Below are 25570 nucleotides of genomic sequence, written 5' to 3' on the forward strand. Positions count from 1 at the left end.
ATGGAAGACATCTGCAGGGAGGATGCATCTAACTACAAGACAATAATACAGAAATGTCACTCAGGAGAAGACCCCTTTGCACATATTGGGTATGATGGAGTTTTCACTCACCCCTACACATTGACTCAGGCTGTTTTAACTCACACTGGACAGAGACCCTATAAATGGAGTGAATGTGGAAACCCTTTCAGTCATAGAAATGACCTATATAGACACCAGAAACCTTATATGGAAGGCAAACTTTATAAATGTAAGGAATGTGAGAAATATTTTCATAATAGAAGAAAGCTTTGCATACACCAGAGAATTCACACGGGAGAGAAACCCTATAAATGTGATGAATGTGGAAAACACTTCAGTCGAAACTCCCACCTTCGTTCCCATAAAATAACTCACACGGGAGAGAATCCATTTGTCTGTAATCAGTGTGGGAGTCATTTCAGGTATTTTTCATCTTTAACTAGACATAAGCATATTCATTCTGGAGAGAAGCTTTATGAATCTCATCTGTGTGGAAAAGCCTTTGTTCAAAGCTCTTATCTTAAACAACACAAGAGAACTCACACTGGAGAGAAACCATATAAATGTCTCCTATATGGAAAAGCCTTTGTTACAAGCTCCAATCTTAGAGAACATGAGAGAACCCATACGGGAGAGAAACCATATAAATGTCATCTATGTGGGAAAGCGTTTGTTCAAAGCTCTTGTTTTAGACAACATGAGAGAACCCACACTGGAGAGAAACCATATAAATGTCATCTGTGTGGGAAAGCCTTTATTACAAGCTCTTGTCTTAAAAAAACACGAGAGAACCCACACTGGAGAGAAACCATATAAATGTCTCCTATGTGGAAAAGCCTTTGTTACAAGCTCCAATCTTAGAGAACATGAGAGAACCCACACTGGAGAGAAACCATATAAATGTCCTCTATGTGAAAAAGCTTTTGTTACAAGTTCTAATTTTCGAGAACATGAGAGAACTCACACTGGAGAGAAACCATATAAATGTCATCTATGTGGAAAAGCCTTTGTTACAAGCTCTTGTCTTCGAGAACATGAGAGAACTCACACTGGAGAGAAACCATATAAATGTCCTTTATGTGGAAAAGGCTTTGTTACAAGCTCTTGTCTTAGAAAACATGAGAGAACCCACACTGGAGAGAAACCATATAAATGTCCTCTATGTGGGAAAGCCTTTGTTACAATTTCTAACCTTAGAGAACATGAGAGAACTCATACTGGAGAGAACTCATATAAATGTCCTCTATGTGGAAAAGCCTTTGTTGAGAGCCCTAATCTTAGAGAACTTGAGAGAACTCATGCTGGAGAGAACCCATATAAATGTCCTCTATGTGGAAAAGCCTTTGTTACAAGCTCTTCCCTTTGAAGACATGAAAGAACTCAACTCTAAATGCAGTAAATGAACACAGAAGAGCCTTCAGCCACAGCTCAAACCAATCCCAGAACTCCTAAATGGGGGAAATTCTATGGCCATATTCATTATGGAAGTGCTTTCATTTCTAATTTATCATTACAGAACATGAGTGAACTTCATTTGGAGGAACCTTATATTTATAATAAAGGAGGAAAAGACATTAGATGATCTCCGGATGTAGGATGCAGAAGAATATTCACTATGAATAATCTAACCTCCCTAAAATGGGAAATTACACAATTACAGATGGTGGTCCCTCTAGTAGAATAGCAAAAATTAATGCTGGAGAGCTTATTCATTGTAATATGCATGGAAAAAATCTTTATTAGTAGAAAAACTTGTAGGCATGTGAAGTTTCACACTCTGCAGAATAGAGAATGAATGGAAGTCTTCAGTGATTTTTAATTCTTTAGTCAACATGCAATTTTCTCACACTGTATATATGCCATTGCTAAAATCAGATGAAAGGTTAGAGTTTGCATCAGAAATTCCAAACTAGGAAAAACATATCAAGGATAAACAACATAAACAACAGTTTAGACATTATAGTTTTACCTAATGGCTTATTATAAAAGTGTAAGAAACGTGGGATTATGACATCTGGGAATTTTAAATGCAGGATTTTGTGACAAGAATGTTTTTTTTTAACTAGTACTTAGAAATGCATATGAAGCAAAGTTGTTGCTAGAAAATCCATTACATTGGTCAGGTCCTATTTTCCATACAGCAATAATTATGATTGGGTTCAACTAGAAATAACTGTGAATATTAACTTTAAAACAACACAGGATGATGTGTCATGACAACATATTGTTAACCCTGTATGTAGATCTTGATGAATTAAATATTGATACATGAAAACAAAAAACAAAAAGTTCAGTCTCGTGGGAGCTTAGAATTAGTCTATTTTATTCTGTTTTATGAAAATCATCTAAAACAGTGTCTGACATATGGTAGGTGTTAATAAATATTGTTGTTGTACTTATTTTTAATAATGATAAAAAGCAATTTAATGTTGGGTGGCTGGGTGGCTCAGGCAGTTTTAGGCATCTGACTCTTAATTTTGGCTCAGGTAATGATCTCAAAGTCAGGAGATCAAGCCCCATGTCAGGCTTCATGCACAGAGGGGAGTCTGTTTGAGGTTCTCTCTCCCTCTTCCTCTGACCCTCCCCTGGTTCATGTGCTTGCTCTCTAAATAAATAAATAAATAAATAAACAAGTAAATAAATGAATAATTTTTTTAAAAAAGCAATTTAATGTGTAAAATATAGAAATTATGATATAAATGAGGATACACTCAAGAAATAAACTTTTATGGAGTTATTTAAAAGAAAGATATGAAAAGTGTGTTATGCAGGAAATTTCATTATATATTAAATATATATACATATATAATTTAAAATGCAAGTAACTTAACATGATTCTTAGTATAGTCTCATGTTTGTAAATGTTTTAAGATGATGTACCCTGAAAGTTTAACTGTGGTGAGATATCATGTAATATTCTTTCTAATGCCATAATGTTACGTGTTGCTTGCCAAATAAAGTAATAAAATGAATTAGTAAAAAATTCACCTTAATAATTCTCCACAGCTTATGGAACACATTTCATATTGATTAATATGGCTAAAGGCTTCTGTGATCTTACTCCCATTGTCCTTTGCTTTTTATGTTTTATTTTTTATTTTTTATGTCGTTTGCATTTTAATCAACTACTTTCTCTTCATGTACCCTTTGTTTTAGGCAATCTGAGCCCCTAACCTATCTACAAAGAGAACTTCATTCTATTATGTCTATTTTAATATTACTTCAAGTGTTTTCTTTTTCTGAAAAGGCCTTACCTTTTATTTCTGTTGAAATGCTTATATTTGTCCAATATTATCTTAATAATAAAATCTTCGATTTTTGAAAATATAATTTTAAAATTTTTCATTCCTCTAATTTTTTGTATCCCTCTTACAGCATTTAACTTTCTATATTATGTGTTTTCCAAACATGTAATTTTCCTACAAAATTTCATAGAATATATCTTTTGATAATAGAGACTGAAGTCTTATTTATCATTTTACACTGTATAATGTATAATAAAACATCTTGAATAGAGCAGATGATTTTTTTTGAATTACTGAGCTGAGATGTTGTCAAAAAAAGTCCAAATACAGTCTTACTCCTATGGAAAAAAAAAAGGAAGAAAACATAATGTTTATAAGGTAGCTTAAAATTCTAAGGGGAAATTCCAAATATTGGCAAGTTTTTATATTACCTGTCAAAGTAGAGTTTATGTTTATATTCTTAAATTTAACTAATTAAACAATAGAGCGTTAGAATGAGGGATATTTTTAAATCAGTGCTTTATTCATTCTGGGTCATTGTTTAGGTTCATTTTGCAGCAATTAATATATGTCAGTGATCTTATCAGATCACACATGCAGGAGTCAGAGCAAATGTAATTTTGATGCTCTCCTGAGTAAGAGATTTGGAAATGATATATGCCTGCAGAAGTTTTTGTGATTTTCTCTAACTTCCAAATATCTGAAATCTTTCTGAGCTGATCCGTTTGAGAATTTAAGACCAGAAAGTTTAGATAAGCATCTTAGGAATTATGACTATGTTTTCTCAACTGTGGCAGGTGTGCAGCACTTTATTCTGGCTTTCATACAGAATCTTGATCCATGCAGGAAGGATGCCACCTTATCTATCTCAGTCATTAGTTCTACTGACACCACTAAGTTGGGAGATCCGAATGCAAGCACGGATAGCATACACCTACTTAATACTTCACAGCTCTTGTCAGGATGGTCATTTAAAAAAAAAAAAGGTGGTTCTAGGGTCGCCTGGGTGGCTCAGTGGTTGAGTGTCCAGACGCCTTGGGCTCAGAACATGACCCCGGGGTCCTGGGATTGAGTCCCACATCAGGCTTTTTTGCATGGAGCCTGCTTCTCCCTCTGCCTGTGTCTCTGCCTCTCTCTCTGTCTCTCATGAATAAATAAATAAAATCTTTAAAAAGAAGGTGGTCCTAAATGCCTCCTGATTTCCTGGGCAGGTCATTGTGGGGTAGGCACATTTCCTCACTCAGATGCTTGTTTGACTTTGTTCCTAGGCCCCTGGTGTCCTTCCACTATGCCATTAGCAAGCAGTCATTCAGCTGTGAGGTCCCCGTTGCCTCAGCTGGACCCTCAAAGCACTCTGACCTTACAGTACTCCGATGCTCCAGGACCGGCTGTTTTTTATTTCTATTTTTGCCAAGAATGGCCAAGTAGATGTGTGTTAGGGTTGGTTTTATGAAGGAGTTGAAGCAAGACAACCTGTTCCACAGTGAAACACAGGCAAGTGTTGGGATGAGTTGCCCCAGCTCTCAGAGCTGGGGATCAACAGGGCTGATTTATTTTGAAAGGGTTTTTGCTCAAATCTCCTTACAGTGCTTAAGAGGCTGGCCCAACTGTCGTCAGGTGTGAACAGGAGAATAAACTACAGCCCAGGGAAAGGGTTGAGCACGGATGTCCTACTGAGATCAGGCATTTTTAGTTATCATCATCAGCAACAACAATAAAAGCAAGTATCATCATCACACACAAAAAAGAGATTTTTTTCTATTTTTTACTTATACCCACAAAGCATGTCTAGTCAGGTTGCACATTTGCCTGGAGAACACCACTAAACTGCTTTCAGGACTTTTTTTTCACGTTACTCCTATGATTATGCTGTAATGTCACAGATGTGATCACAAATATTTAAAAACGGAGTTGAATTTTATTGTAATTTGTTTTTTTCCCCTCTGTTTTCCAAGCTCAAGCATTTTAACAGTTTAGAAAAAAATATTTTAGGATTTCATTTTTTTTCCCGATTAAGACAATGTATGCCTGTAGCATTATTTAAGAAAATGATGTTTTTCTCTTTCAGACCCAAATTTCCACTCCTTATCAGAAAGCTGAATTCTAAATCAGAGACTGCGGAGGAAAGATGTGCAACCTGAATAAAACATTTCCAGAAGAGCCTGAATAATGGTTCTGAATAAAGGGAACTGAATTGTTCTTGAATTATTTTTTTTAATTTTTATTTATTTATGATAGTCAGAGAGAGAGAGAGAGAGAGAGGCGCAGAAACATAGGCAGAGGGAGAAGCAGGCTCCATGCACCGGGAGCCGGACGTGGGATTCGATCCTGGGTCTCCAGGATCGCGCCCTGGGCCAAAGGCAGGCACCAAATCGCTGCACCACCCAGGGATCCCATGTTCTTGAATTATAATTGGGTAAATTTTAAGTATGTGTACTCAAGAACACATGTACTAAGAAGAGGTTAGTTGTTATTATTCTTTGTGCTATTTAACATTTATGGGGCCCCCAAAGTATTTTTAGTTCTGATTTGAACAGAAGTGGTCTGATAAGTGAGCTCCAGTCTGAATTACCCATGTGGAGATTCACCTGTAATCATTCTCTGTGCGGAGAGAGGCAGCGCTGATAAACTACTCCTGAATAAGGGGACTGTTAATGCAGCAGCATAGTCTAACTCACAGCAAAATATAATAATTAGTTCAGACAAATCCGGCCTTTAAAAATCTCACTTGAACCTTTTTTTTTTCTTTTACCTAATTTCTCTGTGCCAGGGCATTCAGCAATTAGCAAACAAATTGTCAGATTTATACAAGATTACTGAGAAATTGGAGAAGGGGAGTAAGGATGGAAAGATGAAGAAGACTAAAGGTCAGTGTCAGTCTCTGACTCCAAGGGCTTTATGCTCCACAGGTAAGTAACCAAATATCTTTTCTTCTTTGTCTCATATCAACAATATAGAATAAACAGTGATGATTGCTTTGGAGAAACTGTCTCTGACACTTAATTCAGAAAAGCTCATGGTAAAAAATTTCTGAAATAATGAATATGATAATCCAGAGGAAATTAAAAGATAAGAGAGCTTACTCCAATGATAATTAGATAGAGTTGAGAAAGATAGATATGTGAGCCGTGGTAGGCTCTTTAAGAATGAATATGTGCTTCTACGTATACATTTCTGTGCCTGTTACTTTATATGCACACAAGTAAAAAAAAAAACAAAAAAATGGTTCTACAGCCTAAGAAGAAACCAAACATCCACCCATAATTATAATACAGGGAACACTTTGAATTCTAAGCTCAGGAATATAGACTTTATTCTCTAGGCTTTGGGGAGCCATTGAAAATATCTGAGCAGGTGAGTGACGTGTCCAGAATTGCGTTTTATGAAGATTAACCCAGTGGCATTTTCAGAATTGATTAGCGTGAAACCTGGATTGTGACAGAGCAGATTATGGTAATGCAAGTCTGAAATATGGTGGTGGCAAGGAGAGTAGAAAGGAAGAAATTGATCTGAAAGATCAGTGACAGTGGAACCGCGGGACTTGATTATGAAATATGTGACCTGAAGTAGGGAGATGTCACTGATGACTCCAGACACTGAGCCTGGATGAGAAACCGACTATGGAAGGGAAAGAATGTCCTGACTGTCAGTGGTTTATTATTTTCTCCCGGATACTGTGAATCCTATAATCTATTACCTTCTAAATATCTTGGATCCAAATACATGTTCCACATCTGCTAAGCATGCTGTGTCGTCCTGCCATTTATTTTTTGCACAGTCACGCACTGGTGGCCATAGGTATGACATTACTGAGAAGTACATACAGTGTGTGGCAAAACTGTAGTTGACAAGACCAAGGGAATGCAGAAAAATTTCACTTAATATAGTTCTAAAAATTAAGTGTAGTAAATAAAAATTCTAGTAAAAAGCCACTTCCAAAATAGAGTATTGAGTTAGAAATCTGTCTTAAATGTGTCTATCTCATTGAAACCAAAACACTAAACAAACACACACGCATGCAGACATAGATAACTCTTCTCTGAGACCACTGTTAGCTGTTCAGGAATTATTACTGAAGTGGTGTAATGTGCTAGGGCAGATTCTCTTAGAATTTTTATATTATGCAATGTGCATTTCATTTTAAACTTTCCAAACCACCCCTTACAGACTCAAAAGTTAATATATCCACACTTCCATTCTCCTTTGCATTTTTAGCATGTTTCAGCCAAGTGCTTGTGTAACTGCTTCGCATGTTCACAAATTGCCAGAATCCTGAAGCACACGCATTGCTACTCTTCTCTCCACATAGTAAGAATATGGTTTTTAAATAGATGCCTTCTACTGGCAGCATCTCCTAGACTCTTCTAAATGGTTCAGAAAACTGGAGAAGTAATAATTCCAGTAGACGCTTTTGCTTAAAGGGATTGTGACTGTTCTTCTATGTGGAAGTATCTGTTGTGCCATTTAAAGATTGTGTTCATATATAACATATTCTACAGAAAAACAAAAACATGATTGGTAAAGTGACAGTTGGTAAGGCATTTTACTAACTTTATTTGTGATTTCGCATATATTCCACCTTTATGTTCCTCTTTTCAAAATTTGTCTTTAAGACTATTTTCTGTTTAACAATATGTGTTTTCATAATTCTCACACATTATTCAGCTGACATTCTCAAACTGTACAGGCATCATGCTGGTACGTAAAGCCAGAGGATAAATTTCACTGTCTTTTGTGGAAAGTGTGAAAATGTTACTCCAGTTTTTGGGGCCAGGTTCCAAAGCTTTAGCATTAAAGCAAACATTTACTGTTGTTTTTTGTTTATAGGCAGCATTCACAGGAATTTACGTGATAGACCTCAACATTTCCAAAGGACGTAAGGTTGGGAATAGGCAGCTTTAGACTCTGCCTGCAATTTCTGGAGGACTTGCTCACAAATGATGTGAGCTTAGTGGACAAGACCTTCCAAGTGTTAGAATCAGATCTAGTTTGAGTTCGGATTCCATTATTAACTAGCTGGGAGACTCTGGTATTTACTTAATTTCTATAAATCTTAACTTCACTGTCTGTAAAATGTGAGTATTATAATACTGTGTGGTTACAAAATTGAAATAAGATATTGGGTGTAAAATACTTGACCTGTCACATAATTAGTGGCTCGTATATGGTTGCTTGTATTAATTCACGCCTGCCATTAGCATTATATGGTGGTCCGAAGAGAAGAAACCTATTTGATATTGTGAATTTTAAAACATCTCATTAGTGTACTTCTTAATTTGGACGGTTGTTTTTCTATTCATCTGTGTCAACTTTGTGTTCTTTTCTTCATTACTGCATACATCGCTAGACTCTCATTGTGATTTAATAATTTGGTTGCCTTTGTTACTCCAAGGACACTGTGGGCTTCTTGAGCTCTTACTCTGGAAGTGCATGTGGATCTCTCAGTATACACTAAGTGGAGATAGTTCATGCAAAATCATATCTAAACCTAAAATTAAAATACTGTTCATCTCAAATTTTATTTGTATATTTCCATCCCGAGTGAAAACCAAAATACTTTATTAAATTGGTAAAGTTATATTGAGTTTTTAAAAAGCTTTTATTTATTTATTCATAAGAGACACACAGACAGAGGAAGATACACAGGCAGAGGGAAGCAGGCTCCCTGAGGGGAGCCCGATGTGGAATTCGATCCCAGGACCCTGGTATTGCACTTTGAGCTGGAGGCAGATGCTCAACCACTGAGCCTCCCAGGCGTCCCTATATTCTTAATTAGATTTAAGTAATATGTAAGGTGTTTTTTTAAAAAGATTTTATTTATTTATTTGAGAGAGAGAGAGACAGAGAGAGAGAGAGAGAGAGAGAGGAGAGACCATGAGAGGAGGAGCAGAGGGAAAGAGACACACAGAATCCCTGCTGAGCACGGAGCCTGTTCCGAGGCTCTATCCCAGGATCCTGAGATCATCATCTGAGCTGAAATCAAGAACCAGTCACTTAACTCAACTGAGCCACCCAGGCGCCCCCAGTAATATGTAAGTTTTACATCTCTGTTTCATGGTCTATTGTGGGCAAAGCAGAACAGTTGGTACCTCTGCAAAGACAAGTAGAAAGGGTAGATCACTTATGAGGTTAAATTCCCATTCTAAGGGCAGACAAAAAAAATCCAATAGTTTCAAACAGTTCAGGATCCAATTAGGCATTCATTTCCCAATTCACCATATGGGCAAGGTGCTGATAATATCCATATATTACTCATTTCCTCAATGAACCTGATTTATTATTTTGAAGTTAGATACAAATTAATTTGAAGCAAAATCCTGCCATATTCAACTTTGCTCAAATGCTCACATGTCTAAAGATGCAGTTATATTTTCAGTGTTAAGGTAGATTTCAGAAACATTTCTGAATATTGAGAGCAATCCTCTTTTTCTTACCCCTGAATTTCTCTCTCTCTGATATAAAATAGCATCATATGTAATTTTCTTTAATACTTAATGACACTTTAGCAGTTATCTGTTTTCTTCTAAGCCCCCCAATCAGGTGTAAAATAAAAAGAACTTAAATAAAACTTAACACAATAAAACAAATCACACACAAGTAGATTTAACCAAATTAGAAAATGTGACTCATCATGCTAAGGCCAGTTGTCCTGAGGCAAACATATGGATAAAGATGATTATGCTGGTAATTGAGGAATAATGTCCATCTCATTTTAGTCGGAGTTACCTTGGCAAATGGAATCATGTAGTTTTAAGTTTTTTCCCTCTATAACATGGAGAGTGATCTCGGGGACTGCCTGGGGTTTTCTTCAACCCGGGCTTTATTTTGGAAATGTGTGTGTGTGTGTGTGTGTGTGTGTGTGTGTGTGTGTGTGTGAGGGTGGAAACAAAGTCATTTAAAGTCACTACTTTATTCTCCTTGTCCAAGATCACTGGGAGGAGCTAATGGACACTTAGCTCTTTAAGTTTAAAGTATTTTGAACATTTTGAGAATTTCCTATATGTGGAAACATTTGGAGCAGTCCATTCATAGGCAGGTATGAAATTATCCGAGGAGCTATGTGCTTCTGGGGCCGAGACTCTTTGAGCCTGGATTTTCCAAATGCAGGGAATCCACTACCCCTAGGACATGAGCTAATTTTAGGTAGTAGAAAAACAAACACTTTTTAACTTTGATAGCCGAGATTTTTTTTTAATTTAAATGTGAGGTAGGAAAAGAACAGCTAACACAATAAACCAGAGATTTCGTGAGATAACTGGAATTAGTGTGAAATAAAATAGGCAGTGTCTATACCAATATCTGTATTCTTTTCCTTGATATAGGACATGTCTTACAAGGACAGAGCCAGAATTATGAAGCTATTTTGTATGTGACTGAGTTTTGGGAAAAACTACCCTTAAAATTAGGTGAATTATGTATTTTTCACTCTGTCTTATTTCAGTGATGGATACTGAGCGTTTTGTGGCTTTTGCCGCCAATGAACAAGGGTGTATGCGTTAGACTAATATCTTTCGATGGAGAGAGCTTTGGCAACTTGTATGCACTGTTTGCCGATGCATTTCTTTTGCTTACTTTGGTGTAAGGTAACACAGCATATGGTTTGAAATTGTACATTGTGAAGAAAACTAATCAGTTTTAAGTAGGGTTTGTATTCAAGGTTACAAAATTTGAGCATCCAGAGAACCCATGTTAGGTAAACTTGTTTGCATGTTTTTTCATTCACTTGTACATCCGACAAATATTTATTAAATTTCCATTTTCTCTTTGAATTAATCATAATGCACTTATAATATTCATTTTTTTAAAAATAATTTTTGTTGATAGCAGAATAAGAAAGCCACCCATGTTTATTTGTTAAGTAAAATTATCATAGATTTTATTATTATTCTTGTTGCAAGGATCGAAAGCAGCATTTTGCCAGCATTAGGTCATGCACCATCTTAAGGAGTCTCCTGAGATACCTTCAAAATGTAAGTTCTCTCCAGGTGGGGTCTGGGAGTCCACAATTTTAACAGGTTCTTGAGGGATTTCTGTTTGTACTTCAAAGACCGGGAACCGAGGGGAGGGGCAAGATGGCGGAAGAGCAGGGTCCCCAAATCACCTGTCCCCACCAAATTACCTAGATAACCTTCAAACCATCCTGAAAATTTACGAATTCGGCCTGAGATGTAAAGAGAGACCAGCTGGAATGCTACAGTGAGAAAAGTTCGCGCTTCTATCAAGGTAGGAAGACGGGGAAAAAGAAATAAAGAAACAAAAGGCCTCCGAGGGGGAGGGGCCCCACGAGGAGCCGGGCTGAGGCCGGGGCGAGTGTCCCCAGGACAGGAGAGCCCCGTCCCGGAGGAGCAGGAGCTGCACCAACCTTCCCGGGTGGGCGGAAAGGGGCTCGCAGGGAGTTGGAGCAGGACCCAGGAGAGGGGGGATGCCCTCAGGCTCCCGGGGACACTAACCCCTATATTTTGACCACTTTTCGGTCAAGTTTTTTTTTTCTTATTGATATGTAGAAGTACTTTGTGTAATCTAGTCAAAATCTAAGCATAAAGAAGATAGAAAAGTGAGGTTAGTTCCCAGACGAATGTTCTGGCCCCTGTAAAATATGGACATTCCAGGCACCTTTCTCATATTAAGGGCTGAATAGTGGTTAATTTTTATTTCTTATGAATGTATATCTCAATCTACAGTGTTCTTTCTAAAGAAGTCTATCAAGACTCTTTATGGAGCACAAGAGTATAAAATAGTTCCAAAAATGTTAATTGTATTTCTCTTACCTAACTTGCAGATTCCCAAAGGGAATCTTTGAGAGGGTCTTTTTGCACAGAGATCAACGGAACAGAATAGAGAACCCAGAAATGGGCCCTCTCAATGGTCAAATAGTCGACAAAGCAGGAAAGACTATCCAGTGGGAAAAGGACAGTCTCTTCAATAAATGGTGCTGGGAAAATTGGACATTCACATGCAGAAGAATGAAACGAGACCATTCTCTTACACCAGACACAAAAATAAACTCAAAATGGATGAAAGATCTAAATGTGAGACAAGAGTCCATCAAAATCCTAGAGGAGAACACAGGCAACACCCTTTTTGAACTTGGCCACAGCAACTTCTTGCAAGACGCGCCTATGAAGGCAAGGGAAACAAAAGCAAAAATGAACTATCGGGGCTTCATCAAGATAAAAAGCTTCTGCACAGTGAGAGAAACAGTCAACAAAACTCAAAGACAACCTACAGAATGGGAGAAGATACTTGCAAATGACCTATCAGATAAAGGGTTAGTCTCCAAGATCTATAAAGCACTTATTAAACTCAACACCAAAGAAACAAACAATCTAGTCATGAAATGGGCAGAAGACATGAACAGTCATTTCTCCAAAGAAGACCAACACATGGCCAACAAGCACATGAGAAAATGCTCCGCATCACTTGTCATCAGGGAAATGCAAATCCCAACCACAATGAGATACCACCTCACCCAAGTGAGAATGGGGAAAATGGACAAGACAGGAAACAACAAATGTTGGCGAGGATGTGGAGGAAGGGGAACACTCCTGCACTGTTGGTGCAAATGGGAACTGGTGCAGCCACTCTGGAAAACTGTGTGGAGGTTCCTCAAAGAGTTAAAAATAGGGCTACCCTGTGACCCAGCAACTGCACTGCTGGGGATTTACCCCAAAGATACAGATGCAGTGAACGCCGGGACACCTGCACCCCGATGTTTACAGCAGCAATGTCCACAATAGCCAAGCTGTGGAAGGAGCCTCGGTGTCCATCGACAGATGAATGGATAAGGAAGATGTGGTCTATGTATACAATGGAATATTGCTCAGCCATTAGAAACAACAAATACCCACCATTTGCTTTGACTTGGATGGAACTGGAGGGTATTATGCTAAGTGGAGTAAGTCGATCAGAGATGGACAATCATTATATGGTTTCACTCATACAGGAATATAAAAAATAATGAAAGGGATTGTAGGGGATAGGAGGGAAAATGAGTGGGAAATATCAGAGAGGGTGACGGAACATGAGAGGCTCCTAATTCTGGGTAATGCACAAGGGGTGGTGGAAAGGGAGGTGGATCGGGGGGTAGGGTGACTGGGTGATGGGCACTGAGGGGGGCATATGATGGGATGGGCACTGGGTGTTATGCTATATGTTGGCAAATCAAACTCCAATAGAAAAATATACAGAAAAAAAGATCTTTGGCACTGGTCAGGTATTAAATAAACACTGTCTGATTCATTTAATCAATACTAACGCAAAGGGACTTTTCTCAGGCCTTCTCTCCAAATATATGTTTCTGATTCATCTATATTTACTTCTGGTATTGGAGAATTTAATCAGATAATTACTGATCGCTAATGAATTTATTATTTGTAGATATAACTAATACACCTATAAAATTTATGAGAATTTATTTCCAAATTTAATTGCTAGACTATTTCAGATTACTAATAAGTTTCAGGAAGTTCTGATATTAAGGCTGTTTTTAATTACTCTGAATTTTGAGTTCCACTGTTTATATTTGTGTGTGTGTATGTGTGTGTGTGTATAAATATATATATTTGCATATTTTATCAGAGAAAGATTATTTGGAGAAATGTAGGAAAAATAAACCAAAATCTAAACAGAAGACATACCTTGTTCTTGAAGAACAAGAATTTTTTTGAGATTTTATTATTTTATTTAAGATTTTATTTATTTATTCATGAGATACACAGAGAGAGGCAGAGACACAGGCAGAAAGAGAAGCAGGCTCCATGCAAGGAGCCCAATGTGGGACTCGATCCCAGATCTCCAGGATCACGCCCTGGGCCAAAGGCAGGCGCTAAACTGCTGAGCCACCCAGGGATCCCCGAAGAACAAAAATCTAGTTCTAATGTCCATGCAGACAGATTGTGACAGGTGATACTCTTATGAATGAATATATAAGATTTTCCCTTACAATTTTCTCGTTATTGTAATTCCCTAAAATTCCTAAAAATCTCAAAGACTTGAGTACTTTCATCACCTTACTGTACTTTTAATCTTCCTTGAAATTGCTTATGCTATTGCTCTTTTATTTGGAGACTTGATTTTTACCCACTTGATCTGTTAATTGGAGTTTTACCTTCCGAGGCTCTTGGAGCTGCTTTATTTTGCCAGCTGACTCTCTGTGCTCTCAACATGCTTCTTTGCACTCACCCCCTGCCTTTTCATCTTTCAATTTATATCATCTCTCTCATTCCTCTTTTCTTCAGCTGCATTGAGCTTGTTTTATTTTGTGCGCATAGACGAAAAATGCCCTCATGACAAGAAATGTCACCACTAATATTATTTTTCATCTCTAGTGTGTATTTTATTAAATTTTTTTTCATTTCTTAACCTACACGGTGACACAGTGCCAGGCTTATTTCAAGATTTTTAACTCAGTCAACACCAACTGGCATGTGTTAAACTCAGAGGAAAAAAAAAGAAATCAAACAGAATAAGAATTACCGGAAATCAGCTGCACTTTCTGGATGAAGAACTTGGGTAATTGAATTGTTACATAGCCACTAGATGTAGGGAAAGGAATACAGAATGCCCAAGATAAAACTGAGAATTATTGAGTCTGTGAAATTAGATCTGAATAATTTGCTCCTGTGATAGAACCTATTCCTATAGGAAAGCATCATATGACTAAACCTGAAAAGAAAATTACTGTCAGTCCTGAAGCTCAATGACAACACAGCAGCATTGCCAAATATGTAGCACATTAAGTAACATAACCAAGTGCCTGGTTATGACTGACCATTAGCATCAGGAAACAAACATTGCATATGCATTATGTTTAGAGTAGCTTTTTTTTTCTTTTTCTATATGTGCGAATGAGAATGGGCAAATGGAAAGATTTAAAGTTTTTCTATTTTTGACATTTTACTGAATAAATGGAGGCCAGACTGGAATTCTAAAATCTCCTGTAAATGTATTTTCACCGTTTTCATTATAGCCTAACTCTTTGCACATTTGGTGTAAACATTTGTTTGAGTAACCCTGCACATGTGGGTGTACACCGTAAGGTGAGGGAAAAAAAAGGAATTCAGCATCAAATAGCATAACTTTGTTCCAGAAAAAACTGTTGATTTCTAATGATGAAAAATGAAATTGAATATTAAATACAGTGATAAATAGAGGGTTAAGTTGTATCACAACAGTGCATTGTAATGATTTTTTTCCAAAGCAGGAAGTCAACCCAACATAATTTTAGTGTTTCTGGAAAAAATATTATTTATACCTTATATCCTTTCAAAACAATCTCTTATTTTTGACGCTTACAGTATTTCCTCACTCAGGTGGTTAAACACAATCTTTGAGAGCCAGACCCTTGTTACAGGATGGGTTTACTGGTCTTTTGTAATAATAACAGCTTTGGGTCAGGTTTCAATGTCTTACATCCTTTAAAGAAAAAAAAAGAGAAAGCTGTTTTCTTTTTTTAATAAAAATTATGAAAAATATGGTAACATAAAAAATGAACAGAACAAAGAGTTGGGATGACTTTTAAATGCAATCTTACATAATATGGATAGATATATAGCTTAATTTTGAAATACAATTAATCTTTTTTATCAATCTGATGAAGATATATATATCTCATCAAAAATATGTTGCCATTTTCTTATATTTCTTTTTTTAAAGGTTTTATTGATTTATTCATGAGACACATACACACACAGAGAGGGAGAGAGAGAGGCAGAGACACAGGCAGCGGGAGAAGGAGGCTCCATGCAGGGAGCCCGATGTGGGACTCAATCCCAGGACTCCGGGATCACTCCGTGACCCCAAGGCAGACACTTGACTGCCGAGCCACCCAGATGTCTCCATTTTCCTATGTTTCAATTTAATTTGACTACTTCCACTTCAGAAACCACAGTTGCCGTGGTTTTGCTAATTATATCTTGTGGAATATCTTGGGATGCTAAGGACATCCCAATTTCCCTGCATTTATTGAGAATTAGCAACTGATTGGTAGGTGAATGATACCCATGGAAAACTAAGGATACATTGAACTTATAAAGCTATTGTTTTGCTTTTGCAGGGATAGGCTTGGCACCAAAGCCCACTGTGTCCGCTTCTAATGTTTTGTACTTTATCAGTATAACAAGAAACGCTCAAGCCTGAAGTACCAAGTGATGAGTCAGGTCTTCAGTTCAGGTGCAGTGTCAGAGATGTAGGTGAAAACTCCTGCTTGCTCCAGACTCTGGGCTCGAGCTCTCCTGTCGCTGCCCTGTGCTTTCTCACATGTTAGAAAAGCACCATTGGAATGATATCCTGGTACACAGGATGACGATGTCAACACAAAGGATAAACAATAGCTGGACTCCTGTTTTTTATGAGAGAGTTGGGAGAGCAAAACTAGCTAAAGAAAAACAACATACAGCCCAATACTGAGAAAAATAGAACATTTTCTTATACATTAAATTCCAGAAGTAGATATTTAGAACAATTTTGAAGTCACTGTTTTTGATGGGAACAGATAGTGTTTCAGAATATATGTATATATATATTTTTTTCATTGCATCCGAACTGGCAAATGTATCCTATCCCTTCTCAGCTGCCTTTGAGGTTATTGACGATGACTTCCTGGTAGGAGCTTAGATGATAATATAATATTTATATAAGACATTGCAACTTACAAAACCCTTCACATTCACTGTCTACTTAGAATGGCCTTTAATGTGTGTGTTGTACATTTTATTCCTTAATGTTTAAGGATGAAAAGGAAGACAGATTATCTAACACAGTTTAGTATTCCCCAACCTACTTGATAGTGTTTTCCATAAACCAAAAGATTGATCCCATGAAAACTCCAGAGCTAGAAACCATAAAGAAAACAAAAGGACTAATCAATTTGGATAGGTAATAAATTTTATGCATCTGGATGGGGGAAACATAAAACCCATATGGAATGATGAGGAGAATAATGGTGTGATGGTATATGATTTTGAAATTGCTATATCTTCCTTTAAATTTCTTTGTCCTAATGAAATGTTTTTCATTCAGACAGCTAAGCAGTTAGTGTTTTAGCTTCAAGAAGGGATGAGAGCACAGACAGTAGAGAAGGCAAAGCACATTACTTCTTGAGTTCTGATATTCAAGTTGCCAATTCAAATTAATAACCAAGGATTATAGTTCTTTTTTAAAAAATATTTATTTATTTATTTATTTATTTATTTATTTATTTATTTACTTAGAAAGAGAGTGAGCGAGAAAGCAGGGGAAGAGTCAGAGGTGGAGGAAGGGAGAGAATCGCAAGCAGACTCCATGCTGAGTGTAGAGCCCGACACAGGGCTCCATCTCAGGACCCTGAACTTATGACCTGAGCCAAAAGCAAAAGTCGAAGTCTTGCCTGCCAAAGCCACCCAGGTGCCCCATGGTTTATTTTTACATCCTACACTCCAAGAAGAAAAGCAGAACTGGAAGAGAAATAAGGTGTATCACAAAAGATTAAGTGAATGAGCAGATACATAGATAAGGTGGATCCCAAACACGAGGCTTTGCAGCCACTGCTTGCCAGGAAGAGGCCTGAGTAGAGCACAGATGGTACAAGGCAATTTGAGGGCATAGGCGACCTGCCCTTCCCGTTCTGTACAGAGTCCAAATAGCATTGGACACAGAGAGGAAGTGGCTGTGAGGTAGGTCTAATCAGGGAGAAACAGATGGGGAGCAAAGCGGTTTCATGCACTCCAGTGAAGTTCCCAAATAACAGAATGAATGAATTCATTTGCCTCTGGCCAACTTCTATAAATCATGAGCGAAGAGGGGTTTCAGTAGAGGCCACGTGGTTGGGAGAAGGGATGGTTTAATTTTCCCTTCAGGTACCGATGTTTGTACACCTGATGGAGCTGTGTACAGAGGAGACCCTGCATAGATGGTTGTGGCCAATCCTGGAGGAATATAACCCACCTAAACCCAGCACTACCCTGGGTACACTTAGAACGAGGCCTACGCTGATTGGAGCTACACTTCTGTACCGAGTGGAATAGAAATTGATAGATTTTGTTGTTGTAGTTCTTGTTGTCAAGTTATATTTAGCAGATTAAGGCTTACCTAGTAAGGAGGAGGCCTCCTTTCCTTGAGATTCTTTGACAGCATGGTTGTCGAGCTTGATGTATTTGGTGTTCATTGAAAAGGTCGAAAAATTGAGTGAAACTGAAAATTCAGACACTAAAAACCTGTCACATGTACTGGCTTGGAGGAGTTATTAGTAACTCGTATTTAAATACTTAATGCTACTTTCATGTGATTACTGTGCTGTAGCTAAGAAGGAATGGTACGAAATAAGGGATAATTTTGGGACAAACTATTTAAGGGAGCATGTTATTAGTTTTGGTATTTTAAAGAGTTTGACTATCAATTGCATAATAATTATGCTTTGCATTTTGGAATTTTATCTGTTTTATTATGTAGATTTTGACCTCCTATTAGGAGCGTAGCCTTTGAAAACTATTTCAGAATAGATCTTTTCATTTGTGTGTGTGTGTACTTTTGCTAGATTGCCAACGCAATTGTATCATTTCCCTCTTAAAAACATGTTATGGCTTCTCGTGGCATTTAGAAAAGTGGGAACAAAAATACTTACCTTTATCTACAAAGCCTGGTTTGATCTAGTCCCTGCCTACCTCTCAAACTTCACCTAATGTCTCTGTCTCCTTTTGCAATCTTTTTGACCTTTTTCACCTCTTCCGATGTCTCACGCTCTTTCCTGCTCTAGTGTGTTTGCATGCGCTGCCTACCAGGCCTGAAAGATTTTCTTCCCGACCTCTTCAACCTGGCTCCTACTCGTCTCTCAAGTTTCATCTTGAAATGGAATTTCTTCTGTCACTCCGGACACTGGAGTGTCATTCTCTCATTCCAGACAGAATTATGTCATTGCTGCCGAACAGTACTTTTTTCATGGCTTTTTCTATCACCTAGCTCATATCTCGACACATTAAGAGCATTCAAAGAATGCTTATTGGCTGAGGGTTCATTGGATTTCTGAAGTCCCTCGGACTATATTTCTTAAGTATCAATACATCGTTATGTGAGAGTTACTGAGACCTTTGCTGTCTCACCACCTCATCATACTCCATGCCCCAGCGACTGTACCATTCCATCCAGATTAGTATTTAGTTGCAAGTTCAAGAGCTCTTGATCTCCTAATTCATTGCTCTGATCTTCAACACTCACATTCCAAGTCCTTTAATATTTTCCCACTTTCCCCAAGTTCTCATAAGAGCCAATTGGGAAAGACAGTGCTGGGAAGGAGACGTTGAGCCAAAGAGCTCAGACATTCCTCTGGAAATTCCCACGTTTATGGTCCTTTGAGATGAAGCAACAGAACATGTTCGTTTCAGTCATCAGATGAAGAAACTGCTTTCTGATGTTTTATGTCCTGATGTAAATGGGTGAGAAAATATGAGGACAGATGGGAATAGATTTCTCAGTCTGTAAATTTACCTAAAAGCTTGATGGCAAGCATTACATCATGGGGTATTTGTATCTATCTGCGGATAAAGTAACTTCAATTTTTCTTCTCATTAGTTAATTTTCTAGTTTGAGTTTCTTCTTCTTGCTTAACTCATTGTGCAGTGGGAGTTCCCATGAATCAGCTGGCTGGGTAGCAATCTGGAAACTCGGGTGCCCTATAGCCCATCCCCTGCTGGGTTCTTAATTTGCTGTGTAACCTTGAACATGCCTCTTGATAGCTCTGTGCTTACCTATCAGGATCTGTAAAAGAGTGGAAAAAAGTCTTAAACTTCAGGCATATTTGTGAGGAAAAACTAGTAAAGGTGGTTGAAAAGCACCGTGAAAATATAAAGTCCTAGTCATAAGAAAAAGAGGAAATCAGCCAAACCCTAGAACAACTGAGACTGCCCTTAAATGTACTTAGCTTGTGATGGAGAGATTTAGCTTTGATGTGGGGAAAATTTTCCTGACATTAAGTTGTTAGAATAGGCCATCTCTTCAGCTTATAATATTTCCCTGCTGTTTCACATTTTATTATGTCAATGCCAATCTCTCATCAAAGTATATGTGGAAGCTATAAAATAGAAATTGTCATAACTACAACCAGTTATACGAGACTTGGCCAGGTTTTGAGTAAACAGCCTTTGTTAGCGGTCACATTTTATCTATAGTTTAGGTAACAACTAGGTTGGTACCAGAAGAATCTGTCAGGTAGGATAATGGTTTTTGGTGGCTTTCGAGTTTAGTAGCTTAAAGCTTTGTTTTCTCTGAGAATGTTTACTCAATTAAATACCAACCCAGAAGCTGCAAATTGTTGAATTTCAGGTCTTTAAGAACAGGAGAATTATATCATATCTATTTACTTTTTTAGGGGTTATAGGAACCCCATCCTTCATTTTCTTCTTATTTCCAAGTTTATTATCAGACTTATTTAACCTCTTTCTTGAATACATAGTAAGGAGCTGACATCTGATAAAGAATGGCCTTCTGGAGGAAAAGATTAAAATAGCTATTTAGGAATTGACATGGACATGAAATATTGTTTAAAGGGATTTTAAAATATTTGCTATTAGAGGTCATATAATGAACTCATAGAAACACATTAGTTTACAGAAATCCAATGTTGTTCTCTTGAATTTTAATATTGAAGTTTATTAGATCTACTTTTTTTATAGCTGGAACATCAGGCTCCTGAATGTGTGCATGATCAAAGACCTCACCTTAGAGATCAGTGTTTTTGCAGTGGTACCCGAGCAAGATTAAAATGCTGCTAATAACATCGAAAGTTTTAATTAAATATAAAATCCAATTGTATTCCAATTCTGTGGCATTACCATATGGTTAAGAGAGTGTGCTTTGCATTTTTTAAAGATTGTCCTAGATATGTCAATAAACTGATGGATGTGCACAGTATTTCCATCAAGTTATTTGAAGAAAATCTTATGATTCTTACGCAAGAGGCAGGAGCTTGAAGATTGTGAGATCATTTTGGTTTTACTTATGATTTTTAAATTGAAATACTTAGTAGTTTATTTCAAATTTTAGTCCCTAATTGTCACCCCTGATGAAGAAACTTTGAAGAATTTGGAAACATGATTTCAATAAATTAGTCAATTTTCGGTTTTTCCTAATTGAAATCTAAACTGTTAAGCATAGAGCTTTTATTTATTTGTTTTTTTTTTTGTTTTTTTTTATAAATTAATTTTTATTGGTGTTCAATTTACCAACATACAGAATAACACCCAGTGCTCATCCCGTCAAGTGTCCCCCTCCGTGCCCGTCACCCATTCACCCCCACCCCCCGCCCTCCTCCCCTTCCACCACCCCTAGTTCGTTTCCCAGAGTTAGGAGTCTTTATGTTCTGTGTCCCTTTCTGATATCTCCCACACATTTCTTCTCCCTTCCCTTATATTCCCCTTCACTATTATTCATATTCCCCAAATGAGTGAGAACATACACTGTTTGTCCTTCTCCGATTGACTTACTTCACTCAGCATAATACCCTCCAGTTCCATCCACGTTGAAGCAAATGGTGGGTATTTGTTGTTTCTAATGGCTGAGTAATATTCCATTGTATACATAAACCACATCTTCTTTATCCATTCATCTTTCGATGGGCACCGAGGCTCCTTCCACAGTTTGGCTATTGTGGACATGGCTGCTAGAAACATCGGGGTGCAGGTGCCCCGGCGTTTCATTGCATCTGAATCTTCGGGGTAAATCCCTAACAGTGCAATTGCTGGGTCGTAGGGCAGGTCTATTTTTAATTCTTTGAGGAACCTCCACACAGTTTTCCAGAGTGGCTGCACCAGTTCACATTCCCACCAACAGTGTAAGAGGGTTCCCTTTTCTCCGCATCCTCTCCAACATTTGTTGTTTCCTGCCTTGTTAATTTTCCCCATTCTCACTGGTGTGAGGTGGTATCTCATTGTGGTTTTGATTTGTATTTCCCTGATGGCAAGTGATGCAGAGCATTTTCTCATGTGCATGTTGGCCATGTCTATGTCTTCCTCTGTGAGATTTCTCTTCATGTCTTTTGCCCATTTCATGATTGGATTGTTTGTTTCTTTGGTGTTGAGTTTAAGAAGTTCTTTATAGATTTTGGAAACTAGCCCTTTATCTGATATGTTATTTGCAAATATCTTCTCCCATTCTGTAGGTTGACTTTGAGTTTTGTTGATGGTATCCTTTGCTGTGCAAAAGCTTCTTATCTTGATGAAGTCCCAATAGTTCATTTTTGCTTTTGTTTCTTTTGTTTTCGTGGATGTATCTTGCAAGAAGTTACTGTGGCCAAGTTCAAAAAGGGTGTTGCCTGTGTTCTCCTCTAGGATTTTGATGGAGTCTTGTCTCACTTTTAAATCTTTCATCCATTTTGAGTTTATTTTTGTGTATGGTGCGAGAGAGTGGTCTAGTTTCATTCTTCTGCATGTGGATGTCCAGTTTTCCCAGCACCATTTATTGAAGGGACTGTCTTTCTTCCAGTGGATCGTCTTTCCTCCTTTATCGAATATTAGTTGGCCATAAAGTTCAGGGTCCACTTCTGGGTTCTCTATTCTGTTCCATTGATCTATGTGTCTGTTTTTGTGCCAGTACCACACTGTCTTGATGACCACAGCCTTCTGGTACAACCTGAAATCTGGCATTGTGATGCCCCCAGATATGGTTTTCCTTTTTAAAATTCCCCTGGCTATTCGGGGTCTTTTCTGATTCCACACAAATCTTAAAATAATTTGTTTAAATTGCCTCCCTATTGATAAGGGGAATATTTATTCTAGTTTTTCAAGGAGGTGGAATCAGACTTCTTTTTCACATTTTATGGATGACACATTTGGCTATTCCTGGGCAAAATCCAGTTAAAAATAATAGCATTTAATATTTAATAAAATACCAGGCTTTTTGAACCATCTGGAACTTTATTTTCTTCGCACGCAGCACCTGAGTTCCAGCTGTTAGCCTTTCTCCTTTGCTCTGGGAAGGGTCAATTGCTTTTAAAGTCTTTGATGCTTGCTGTGTCAGCCCTTTTCATATTTTCAAAATGCCCGTGTAAAAGGGCTCTTCATCCATTCATGCTGATAATTCTTTTGAACTTGAGGTTTGAACCAAACTAATCAAATTTAATTATAGCTCAAATCCTGTTACAGTGAACTCCAGTAGGCTTCTGGCTTAGGTCGAATTTTTTGTTTGTTTGTTACGCTGTAGTTCTCTATTACCAATAGCACTTGGAGTGGGTCGGGCCGTTGATTGGAGTTTGGGGGACCTTTTGTAGGGCTCAGAATTTCGTTCTGTTAATATTGGCGATGTGATTGGAACTTTTATTCTTTTCTAGAGGAAATACTGAATTAGTGTCAAGTCAAATTTCTCTTGCTTTGCACGTAGCCTTTCCTCTTCATCTTTGACAGTTCAAACAGTTAAAATCTAAAAACTACTTTCTTAAAGAGTCCTTCTGTTTTATTGTTGCTGCTGCTCATTTTTTTGTTTGTTTCAGACATCCTCCTGGGAACACCACCCTGATTTATGCGTATCTGCCGGGGGTTCTGAGAGATTGTTTTTTCTTTTTGCTTCACTAAAAAAGTCGGAACAATATTATTGACTAGAAGGAAAGTAGGAAATATGAGTGTTTTAGACCGCAGCGTATATTCAAGTGTGGTGGACTGATTTTTTTTTAGCATATTCTTCAAAATGATTGCTAGCATGTGCCTATTGTATTTCAGCATCTTGTTAGATTCACCTTTTACTCTGTATTTACACTATTTGAATGTGCAGAGCTCTTTCCCCCTACAGCTTAAATTTCTATTTTTAAGTTAGATTCTGTTTGGATTTCTGAGCAGATTTGGAGGTAATGACATTGAAAATACTTTAAGTTCCTTTTCATCTCCAAATGAAGTCTATGAAGTTTTATAATACCAGACCAATTTTTGATCTGTAGGAATAAAATGACAGAACTCATTCTTCAGAGCTCTTGATTCTGAAATGGGAAATAGCGTTCCTCAAGAAGAGCAAATGCAGAGCTCCTCGTCTTAATGATGAACGTTGAATTTTCTTTTTAAGATTCATCTCAGAATGGCTAGTTTCCCAAAATTTGTTACAGCAAGTATTCTTGTTTTGTTGTAGTGAAATGAAATGTGAAGTTAATTCACATCCTAGCTGCTTTGGAGTATAATTTTGCTTGCTAAGTTGTTACGGATTTCTAGTACTTACGTCTAAAGGAATTTTAGTGATGATGGTTCCATGCGCAGCATCTGTGCAGTTGCCATGTGTAAGACCAGTTTACTCCATAAATCTTTGGTGGGTTTTAGAATTGTTTGCCATAGTTCCCACTCTGGTCAGAGGACATGGCCAGGTTTTGTCTACCTTTGGACTTTAATGCCAGAGAGCGTGACAGCTACGTCTCGTTGTTGGTATTCTTGAGCAAACAGAAGCCCCAACTCTCATTAGGAAAGTAAAACTTCCAACTGACAAGGACTGAATCTTGCTAGACCTACATAATTTCTTGAGAGCAGGGGTTAACATTTTCATTTTGAAAAAAAAAATGCTTCTACTTCTATCTACACATGTCTAGGCCGAGTATACTGAGTATTGTTTTAGCTCTTATCTGAGGGTTGCCATTAAGAACTTAGGTTGATGAAACATCTTATCTATAGGTACAGATGGTGAGAGATACAGTGTTTAATGCCTACAGACGTCAACATGGGGATTGTGATACGGAGGATGGGTGAGAGCATGGCCTCTGGAGGTAGCCTGTCTGAGTTCAGGTCTCAGCTCCAGTCCTTACTAGTCCTGTGTCCTTAGGCAGGTTATTGAATCTCACTGATCTCATTTTCTTCATCTGTGAGGTGAGGGTAATGATAATGCCTACTTATAAGATTGTTAAGATGACACGTTTGTACGTAGAAAGCGCCTAGGAGCGTGTCAGAAATATAGCCTGATGGAATTGTTTGTTGACGATTTTTCGTTACTGCTGTCCTCATGATGTCATCATCATCAGGGCCACCCTGAAACTTAGTAGCTTCCTCCACGGGCATTATCATTTAGTTTCATCCTGAGTTGCCTCCAGTACCCTCTGATATACTGAGTCTACCCTGAATTTGATCTTTTTGGAGTCTCTTCACTTGCCCCCATTATACTTTTCAGACCATAAATTTCAAAGAGATGACCAAAATATTGGAGTCATAAAGTTCTTTTCGAAAACTGTAAGCTAGGGACACCTACCTGGGTGGCACGGCGGTTGAGCATCTGCCTTTGACTCAGGGTGTGGTCCTGGGGTCTGGGATTGAGTCCCACATCTGGCTCCTGCAGAGAGCCTGCGTCTCCCTCTGCCTGTGTCTCTGCCTCTCACG

General features: G+C 37.8%; 1 protein-coding gene across 1 annotated transcript; it reads left to right on the plus strand.

Moving 5' to 3' along the window:
* LOC129517304 (zinc finger protein 14-like) lies at positions 1–1411 on the plus strand. The gene is given in 2 exon segments (XM_055337068.1): positions 1–789; positions 791–1411. Coding segments are annotated over 2 exon segments (1386 nt in total). The 3' UTR covers positions 1388–1411.
* The last annotated feature ends 24159 nt before the right edge of the window (positions 1412–25570 follow it).

Source organism: Nyctereutes procyonoides, unplaced genomic scaffold (assembly GCF_905146905.1).
Source record: "Nyctereutes procyonoides isolate TBG_1078 unplaced genomic scaffold, NYPRO_anot_genome, whole genome shotgun sequence".
NCBI classification, from domain to species: Eukaryota; Metazoa; Chordata; class Mammalia; order Carnivora; family Canidae; genus Nyctereutes; species Nyctereutes procyonoides.